At 45.7% G+C, this 10,372-nt stretch overlaps 1 protein-coding gene across 3 annotated transcripts in view; it reads left to right on the top strand.

Annotated features, from left to right (window-relative positions):
- The first annotated feature begins 666 nt into the window (after nt 1-666).
- sh3d19 (SH3 domain containing 19) overlaps nt 667-10,372 on the top strand; it is a 145,272-nt gene continuing 135,566 nt past the window's right edge. Inside the window, exons 1-2 of one of the 3 annotated variants that reach the window (XM_063046464.1) lie at nt 667-769; nt 1,014-1,174. In XM_063046464.1, the coding sequence (XP_062902534.1) occupies nt 1,051-1,174 (124 nt within the window). In that variant the 5' untranslated portion in view covers nt 667-769; nt 1,014-1,050. The other 2 variants (XM_063046463.1, XM_063046462.1) reach the window with 2 other exon arrangements.

Genomic DNA, 10,372 nt, shown 5'->3' with positions numbered 1-10,372 from the left:
CTTCATTGGTCCTGTGGGAAATTCTTTCTGTTATAACAGCAACATTTAAAAACATACAGTGTGCAGACTTAACTAATAATAAAGTACAGAATAATAATATACTCAATAATAAAGTACGAAATAATAAAACAGAGACTATTGTACTATGATGTGTGTTCTCCTGTCAGACAGAGATGAACTGTTGTATTTGGTTGGAAAGATTTTCTATAACGATCCTTGTGACAGCGGAGCTAATATTAAACTTGCAAGTGATATTAAACCTGATTCCGATTCTGAGGTATTCCTTCCTTCAGGCGGCATATTACATCTGGAAACATGACCCTTCCACAGATGTTCAGTTTGTAGTAGTCTCTTGTGTCTGTAATTATCATTGTGACAACTCAGCTAGCTTGTAGGCAATGGATGAAACAAATCACAAGTGGTCTTTAATCATTTTCACCTTATACCTTTACCCAACTGAATCTGCATTGTCATCTATAGAGCATTGCTAAGTTTAATTCTAGATAAGTTTTTTTATCTTGCATTTCAAGTAACTCGAGTCAATGTAACATAAACGTGTTCCTTCAGTGGGAAATATATTGTAGTTGGCTGTCGTTCAACGGGAACGGAGAAAACATCTCTGCTAGCGACAGACTTCCAGAATAATTACACGTTGGATCTGCACGCCTTAATGAACGAAAGTCAGCAGCAGCCGCTACCGCCACCTTTTGTTTTCATTTAGTTGCAGAGTTTCCTGTCAGGACAAGAGTATTTCGGAAGTTGGTGCAAGGTAGCGCCCTGTGGTGTTCGAGAGGTGAGGTGGCTGGAAAGGTTCTACCCAGCTGCTGGTGGAGGAGGGCCGGCGGGGAGGGAAGGGGGGCGGTGGACGGCTGCTGGTGCGGCCCCGGCGATTTTTTCCGGGGGTGGCTGCTGGCACAGGTGAGGGACGGTGCGTGCGTGTGTGAGGGGTGTTCTACCGGGGGGTGCGGGCGGCTGGATGTTACCGCTGACTCTCTAACCGGACTTGTCCGCAGCGTTGCTCCTCCCGCCCACGCCGATCGATTCCGTGTGATGATGGCGGAAGCCTGGATCCAGGAGGAAGAGGAGGAGAAGGAGGTGCGAGGGGTGAGCGACAGGGACCCCGGCTTCAGGCACCGCTCGGCAGCTGCCAGACGGACCGGCGCCTCCTTAGCAGGTAAGCTCGGCGGCTGGCGGCGCCCCGACTCCCCTACCGCCCCAGATCGGGCTGAAGGAAGACTTTGGCCATTTCTCGCCCGAATGACCAGTTGTTCCCCCGCTTTCTCGCGGGCTGCTTAAGAGTCCTGTCACTTGGCCGAGAATCGAGTTTTCCGCAGACAACTGAATCCATGATCTCTGATTTATTTTAAACGTCGTATGGGGGATCCGCGTGTCTTATATTGTTTTGCCCGGCTCCTTGCTCATTTAATAAGCGTTTTTTTTTTGTTTATAAACGCTGTTAAATGTTCCTGGCTGTGTCTTCTATCTCCGGCCGCAGCTACATTTTGATGGCCAGCTGGCGGGGAGCGTTGGCCGAAGATGGCGAGGCATCTTGGGTGGGTGGATGGCGGCAACTGGATGGTCAAAGCCCACCCTTTCAAACCTTGCCATTCCCGCTCGAACCCAGGCTTCAGATTCACTTCACCCGCTCCCCGACAGTTGTGCCTGTCCGACTGATTTTATAGTCATCAGCACATTGAGTGAACGACATGAGGCGGGGTGTTTTAGCTTGCTTTGTAAGTGCTCTGTGTTTGAACTGGAGGAGGGTGAGATGTTCATTTCGAGTTTATTCAGTGGAGATCTATTGTTGGCACGGGTAAATAGACCCCATTTATTTCTCCTCCCCCCCCCCCGAAAATGCCGCGTTCTATGGATACCATCCATCCCTTTGACTAGATTGTGAGTTTGGACAATGAATGCCAGTAGATAATTTTAACAGCTGTTGGAATGCTTCGTGGTTGAGCACAGTTGATCAGGAATTGGATTGTTGTTAACTGCTTCGCAGAGCAGTTTGTTTGGGAGTTGGACCTTAAGTAACCTGGATCATTTGAAGCAACACGTACAAAATGCTGGAGGAACTCGGCAGGCCAGGCAGCATCTATGGAAAAGAGTAAACAGTTGACGTTTTGGGCTGAGACTATTCATTAGGGCGAGTTCTGAGTTGCTGGGCTCCTCCAGCATTTTGCGTGTGTTGCTTTGGATTTCAGCATCTGCAGATTTCCCCCTGTGGGTTAACAGTATTTGACTGGGAATTGGATTTTACTAACCCTGGTGTAAAGATTCCTATTTATTTCATTTCTGAACTCGGCATTTTTCTCCGCAACATTTTCACTTTTTTTTTGTATTGAAGAAAAAATAGGGACCAAAAGTAACTTGTGAGAACTTCAGTAAATTCGATCAATGGTTTCCCTTTTCAGCATTTGTCTTCATTCTGGTGAATGGTTTAGGATTACATATCCAGCACTGTGAAGTACTGGGAAATGCATTAAATCATTGTCTAAATGCGAAACTTTTTGCTGGGATATGAGATTTGTACTCCACCTGACCTTTGCTCATTGTGCTTCAATTGTTTTTGTTTCCATCCTAAATCTTTTGATTGCTGCTGGACAGTGATCTGGTTCGTCTATTTTCCCAATGAACATCCTTAACGAGCAAACTTGGACTTTGGATGTCAACATTCACTTGGCTGTGAAGGTGGAACCTGATCAGGACTTGTCAGATACACAGCTATCACAGCTAGAGATCCCGCCCGATTTGTGGAGCAGACTCCCCTGTCTTATGGTCAGTTTTGTCCCCTTTATTGATACAGGGATTGTAGCCCATAATCTGCAGCCTCATCTGAACTCAGGGTTTGAATTAGGGGCTCTTGATCTGTGAGGCTTGGTACCTTTTCTTCCAGATCAACAGTGGAGCTCCCCCCACCACCACCAGAAGTTTTTTCATAAATAGCCAATGGTGTAACTTATGCTTGACTGTGTCTGCCCACAAAAAGCAAACAGTCAGTAACAGCAGAATCTTACAAAGTGTGTGTAACACATGCAGCACATAAGTGCCAAGCAATGATGATATCTGACGAGAAAATTCTGCATGGTTATGACTGAATCACTATCAATATGCTGGAGGTTTCCATTGACTAGGAGCTGTGCTGGAGTAGCCATGTAAGTACAAGAGCGGGTTGGAGGCGTGGAATCTTGCAGGGAGTAATTCACTTCCTAACTCAAAGTTTGTTAATCATCTACAAGTCTCAAATTAGGAGTGTGAGCGAATTCTCTCGACTTGCTTGGATAGAACATAGTCAATCATATGTGGACCTTTTAACCTACTCTGAAGGTCAGTTTGAACCTTCCCTCCCAAGTAGCCCTCCATTTTTCTATCTATGGGCCTATCTAAGAATATTTTAATTGTCCCTAATGTATCTGTACCGTCGCATGAGTTCCATGCATCTGCTACTCTCTGTGTGTAAAAAAAATTATTTATTTAGAGATACAGTGCAAGAAAGGCCCCTTCTGCCCCTCGAGCCGCACCACCTAGCAACCCCCAATCTGACCCCAGGCAAATTTAATCAACAGTGACCAACTAACCTACTAACTGGTACATCTTTGGACTGTGGGAAGAAACCGGAGCATCCGGAGAAATTTCGCACATTCCACAGGGAGGACGGATAGTCTCCTTAAAGAGGACTCCGGAATTGAACTCTGAACTCCGACGCTCTGAGCTGCAATATACCATCCGGGTGTCTTTCGGTTTCTGTGGAATGTTGCCTCCCAGGTGCCAGGGTCAGGGGTGTCGTGGATCGGCCCCAAGGGGGAGGGTGAGCAGCCAGAAGTCTTGGTACATATTGGCACCAGTGACGTAGGTAGGAAAGGTGAGGAGGTCCTAAAGAGAGAATTTAGAGAGTAGAAAGTTGAAAAGCAGGACTTCCAGGGTAGCAAACTCTGGATTGCTGCCTGGGCCACATGCCAGTGAGGGTAAGAATAGGATGATGTGGCTGAGGAACTGGTGCAGGGGGCACAGTTTCAGATTTCTGGATCATTGGGATCTCTTCTGGGGAAGATAGGACCTGTACAAAAGGGATGGGTTATACCTGAACCCGAGGGCGACCAATATCCTTACCGGCAGATTTGCTAGAGCTGTTGGGGAGGGTTTAAACTAATTTGGCAGGGGGTGGGAAATGGAGTGATAAGGCTGTCGGTTTACAAGCAGAGGAGGTGTGTAGTGAAACTGTCGGGAAGGACAGGCAGGTGATAGGGCAAAATTGCCGTCAGTGGGATGAACTGCAGTGTAAAAGGGTGACAAAATGGAAAAGGGTGATGGATCCAAGACTGAAGGTGGTATATTTGAATACACACTGTATACAGAATAAACCAGATGACCTTATGGTGCGGTTAGAGATTGGCAGGTATAACTTAGAGAGCGTCGCTGAGTTGTGGCTGAAAGAAGATCATAGTTGGGAGTGTAACATCCAAGGATACACGTTGTATTGAAAGGATGGGTAGGTAGGCAGAGGTGGTGGTGTGGCTCTGTTGGTTAAAAATGAAATCAAGTCATTAGAAAGAGGGCCAGGTGTTCCAGGGTTGAGTGAAAAGCCAATGAAATGGCATCTGCTGTGGACCTGTTGTGCTTGTAGACAAATTGGAGTGGATCCAAGTCACTTCTCAGGCAGGGGTTGATGTGTTTCATCACCAGCCTCATAAACCATTTCGTCATGGTGGATGTAGGTGCTACTGGGTGATAGTCACTGAGGCAGGTTACCATGTTCTTCTAAGGCACCGGTATAGTTGAAGCAGGTCGGTACTTCAGACTGCCAAAGTGGGAGGTGAAAGATATTGGTGAACACTCCAGCCAGTTGATCAGCACATGTTTTTAGCACTTGGTCAGACACCTCATCTGGGCCAGATGCTTTCCGTAGATTCACCCTCCTGAAGGATGCTGTAACGTCAGCATCAGGGACTGAAATCATAAGGTTTTTGGGAGCAGTGGAAGTTCATGAAGGTTCCTCCATGTTCTGACAGTCGAAGTGAGCATAGAGGGCATTGAGCTCATCTGGAAGCAAAGCTCTGTTGTCACTTATGTTGCTTGATTTCACTTTATAAGAGGTGTAAGCGTTCAAGCCCTGCCACAACTGTCAAGCATCCTTTGTTGATTCAAGTCTAGTCCAGAATTGCCATTTAGCCCATGAGATAGCTTTCTGGAGATCCTACCTGGACCTCTGATATCTTACTTGGTCGCTAGACCCGAATGTCTCTGATCTGGCCTGTGGCAGGTTGTGGATCTCATGGTTCATCCAGGGTTTCTGTTGGGGAAGACTCTGAATGATTGTGTGTGGACACACTCGTCTACGACTGTTTTTATAAAGTCTGTGACAGCTGTGGTGTATTCATTCAGATCCACTGATGAGTTTTTGAACACGGCCCAGTCCACTGACATGAAGCAATCCAGTACCGCTCCTCTGCCTCCTGCGACCACTCCTTTGTTGTCCAATTCTCTGGAGTCTTGCTCTTTACTCTCTGTGTATGCAGGTAAGAGAGGGACAGCCAAGTGATCCAATTTCCCAAAGTGTGGTCTGGACATGGAGCGGTAAGCATTCCTTATCATGGTATGGCAGTGGCCAGTTTATATGCTGATGGTAATTGGCAGAGATTTCTTCAAACAAGCCTGATTGCAGCCCCCAACTTTGATTTGAAATACGTCGGGATGCACTGTTCCTTGTTTGGTGATGGCAGCATGCAGTGTCTCAAGTGCCTGATTACAGTTGGCTGATGGTGATATGTGAACTGTGGTCAGGGTCATGCAGGAGAACTCTCTTGGTGGGTAGAACAGTCAGCACTTGATCGTTAGGTGTTCTGGCTTGGGAGAACACGGATATGACAAAACCGCCATATCAGAGCACTGGATTTCAAATGATGTGTTATTGTTACAGCACCATTCAACCTGGTGTCCTATTGTTGTCACATTCCTGTACACAACCTTGTCACCTGTCTTCCCTTTTACCATTTGTTCACTGGAATTCAGAAGAATGAGAGGGATCTCACTGAAATGCCCAAAGTGCTGACATTGTTGGATGCATACTGTGGCTGAAGTGTGAGGAAATTGGGAGAAAGCTGTATATCTGAGATGAAGAGGAATTTCTTCACATGGCGAAGAGGGTGGTGAAAGATAATGAACCTGTGGAATTCTCTGTAACAGAATTCGACAGCACCAAATCTGTGAATATTTTTAAGAAGGAGGATTTGGACTTCTCGACAAAAGGAGGCATTGTGTGATATGGGGCAGAGAGAGCCTGGATGTGATATTGCATTAGAGGACCAGTTATTGTTCTGCTCTCTTCGTGTTTCTATCTTCTGCTTTTTCAGCTTTCCTGGATTTTAGATGGTTTGCAACAGTTCCTGCAGAAGATGAGTGCAGCAGATATGCAGGTCATGCGTTCGTGTTTCCTCCTTACCTTGCTCCCTTCAGTCGGAGCATTTGAATCTGTAACACCAAGTGAGGTGCATATCTCCTAATTTAGAATCAGAATCAGGTTTATTATCCCCGGCATGTGTTGTGAAATTTGTTAATTTAGCAGCGGCAGTTCAATGCAATACATAATATAGAAGAAAAATAAATAAATAAATTTACAGAATATCTATATTGAATAGATTAAAAATAATGCAAAAAACAGAAATGTATATTAAAAAGGTGAGGTAGTGTTCGTGGGTTCAATACCCATTTAGGAAACAGATGGCAGAGAGGAAGAAGCTGTTCCTGAATCGCTGAGTGTGTGCCTTCAGGCTTTTGTATCTCCTATCTGATGGTAACCGTGAGAAAAGGGCATGCTCTGGGTGCTGGAGATCCTTAATAATGGACATTGCCTTTCTGAGACACCGCTCCCTGAAGATGTCCTGGGTACTTTGTAGGCTAGTGCCCAAGATGGAACTGACTAGATCTACAACCTTCTGCAGCTTCTTTCGGTCCTGTGCAGTAGCCCCTCCATACCAGACAATGATGCAGCCTGTCAGAATGCTCTCCACGGTACATCTGTTGAAGTTTTTGAGTGTATTTGTTGACACACAAAGGAGTTGTTACTCCTTTGTATGACTATTTCCAGATATAGCTACTTACACACAGAGGAATAAATCCTGTCATTCTCTGTGCAGAGACTTGATCTAAATTGATCCTCGCTCTCCAAGCAGATGGTGATAGAAGTCTCAATATGTGTATTGCTTTATTGTACCTTGAGTACGGTTTATGAACAAGCCAACCAGAAATTGAATAATTTCTACAAAACATCAGATGTCAGTTTGTTTGTTATCTGGACATACAGCAGTTCATTTTGGCCTTGCAACCTCACTTCCTACAGCTATCTTGGGGCCATTGTATTGACAGAAAGCGGGGACAGGAAAATCACTTCCTGCACTCTCAGCAGAAACTATACGATGTGCTCAGTTAAACTGTAACCTGATGCATTGAACCGTGAAGAATGCTGGAGATGGCCAAATTTAACTCCTTATTTTTTTCTTCCTTCAGCACAAATCCAACAATAAATGAAGAGAAGTAAAAATTTCAAATATATGAGACAGTGCCACGTCCTAATCTTGTAACAACAACTGCTTCCATTTATGTAGTGACTTTTACCATGGCAAAGATCTCCAACTGTTATCAAATAAACCCGAATGTTGTGTTTCATGGCCAATCATAAACACAAGAGATTCTACAGATGCTGGAAATCCAGCGTAGCACACACAAGATGCTGGAGGAACTCGGTGGGTCAGGCAGCATCTATGGAAAGGAATAAAGAGTCGACATTTCAGGCTGAGGCCCTTCATCGGTACTGGAAAAGAAGAGGGAACAATCCAGAATGAGAAGGTCAGGGGTGGGGAAGTAGCACAAACTAGAAGGTGATTGGTGAAGCTTGGTGGGGGAGAAGGTAGGTGGGTGGGGGAGGCGGGGATAAATGGAGAAGCTGGGATACATGGAAAAGGCAAAGGGGTGAAGAAGAAAGGATCCTACAGGAGAGGAGAGGGAACGATGAGAGAAAGCTAAGGAGGAGGGGGACCAGGTGGGGATAGGCAGGTGAGGAGAAGTAAAGAGGTGCTAGGGGACCCAGAGTGGGAATGGCAGAAGGGCTAAGGGGGAGGGGGAGAAGTTACCAGAAGTTTGGGAACTTGAAATTCATGACGTCAGGTTGAAGGCTACCCAGAGGCAGTCTGAGGTGTTGCTCCTCCAACCTGAGAGTGGGCTCATTGTGGAAGAAGAGGAGGCCATGGACCGACATGTCGAATGGGAATGGGGATTGGAATTAAGATGGTTGGCTACCAGGAAATCCTGTTTGTTGCAGATGGAGTGAAGGTGCTGGACAAAGTGATTCCCCCAATCTGCTTTGGAACTCACTGATGTAGAGGAGGCTGCGTCAGGAGCACCGGATACAGTGGATGGTCCCAACAGACTTGCAGATGAAATGTTGCCTCACCTGGAAGGACGGTTTGGGGCCCTGAATGGAGGAGAGGGAAGAAGTGAATGGGCAGGTATAGCACTGTCCACTTGCAGGGACGTGTCAGGTAGGAGATCAGTGGGGAGCGACGAACAGATGAGGGAATCACAGAGTGATCCTTGTGGAAAGCAGAGAACTGTGGGGGAGGCTAAAGTTGTGATTGGTGGCAGAATCCTGTTGAGGATGGCGAAAGTTGTGGAGTGTGATGTGCTGTGTGTGATAGTTCATGGCATGGTAGAAAAGGACAAGAACAGCTCTTCCCTGTTAAGGTGGCAGGAAGAGGGGGTGAAGGCAGCTCTCTGGGAAATAGAGGATGTGGGTTAGGGCAGCATCAATGGTGGAGGAAGGGAAGCCCCTTTCTTTGAAGAAGGAGGACATCTCAGAGGTTTTGGAAAGGAAAGCCTCATCCTGGGGATCGGATGAAGGAACTGAGAAAAGGGTATGGCATTTTTACAAGTGACAGAGGTATAGTCAAGATTTCAGAAGTCCAGTGACTTGAACGAAAGGTCTAAAAAGAGGAAAGTTAGGTGAAGAGGTTTAGGAAGGAGATTCCAGGGATTCAGCTAAAGGCATGGCCACTAGTAGTGGATGATCAGGAAGCCAGCAGTGAAGGAATGATGATATCTCAAAGCTTTAGGACGGAAGGCAATAAAGAGAAGCAAGCCCACTGGAGTACCTTACACCTTTGCAGTCGGAACCATCAAGCATGGGGTGATTTCTGGACAATGTAATTGAAACTGCATTTTCCTGTATGGGGCATTATAGTTATATGGCTTCTGCGTTACCATTCACCAGCTAGAATTTATTAGATCCTTGAGTATATTGTTGCAGGAAAGATGTCGTAAAAGAAAGTATATATATATCTATACACACACACATACATATACATATTTACCTTGGGGTTTTTAAGAGATAATATGACTATCAGATTAATTTTGTCTTTATTTAATACAGTTCTGTTGTCAAGGCATCACTTAGTTATCTACTGCATGTTGTTTATTTTGGATTGATCTACTGAATATTGTTTACTTTGGACTGTGTCAACCTTAATGTCAAATTGAGCTGATTTTCATAGGTCAGAAACAAGTTTGAGCCCTGATCTCCCTAGAGTTCATTGTTCTAAATAAAGGTAGAAGTCAGTCAATTTAGTCCGGTGCCCATGAGTGAGGAATGGAAAACTCAGACTTGGTCAGCCTTCATATCACTTTCTCTTGGCTTGTGGAAATATGTGGATTTCAGAATCCGGTGAGGATAAGATCTCGCTTGGCTGTGCTGGTGTAGGATTTTGTGAATAAGTCATACAACAGTCGCTTTATCTGCTTAACGAAAGCCACAGACCTTTACTTCCATTACAAACAAACCAAAAGCAGTCGCCTTACACTGGTTACGTCAGACACTATCTCTTAAAGTGAACACAACTCGGTGACGGTGTTTGTGAACGATGTAGAACCGTTTCTATTATGAACAGTATGTGTCATCTGTCACCCATTACATTACCCTGCACAGGCGCCCTTGGAATTCCCCAAGGCCAGCACTGTGAGTCTGTCAGAGCCAGCTTGGGTCCTGTATGCCTTGGTTGAAGTAACAGCAGGTGCCTTGGGCTCATCCCGAGAAGCTAAGAAGATGGATGCCGTTCTGAGTGCAAGCTGCCGACTTATCACAGGTTGTTTAAAACCAACAAACACCAACAGCCTATATACCCTGGTGGGTATCGCTCCCCCTGATATAAGAAGAACGGTAGCCAGCAAGAAAGAACGACTCCGTCAAACATCAGATGAGAGGCACCTTCTACATGGTCATACACCTACACCCAGTCACCTGAAGTCAAGGAAGAGCTTCATGAACCATGTTGTTCCATTACAATCAACCCCATCTGAAGCCTGCATCACCTTGTGGAAAGACCGG

This window comes from Mobula hypostoma, chromosome 4 (assembly GCF_963921235.1).
Source record: "Mobula hypostoma chromosome 4, sMobHyp1.1, whole genome shotgun sequence".
Lineage (NCBI taxonomy): Eukaryota > Metazoa > Chordata > Chondrichthyes > Myliobatiformes > Myliobatidae > Mobula > Mobula hypostoma.
The sequence above is the reverse complement of the archived record's forward strand: the minus strand, read 5'-3'. Positions and strand labels throughout refer to the sequence as shown.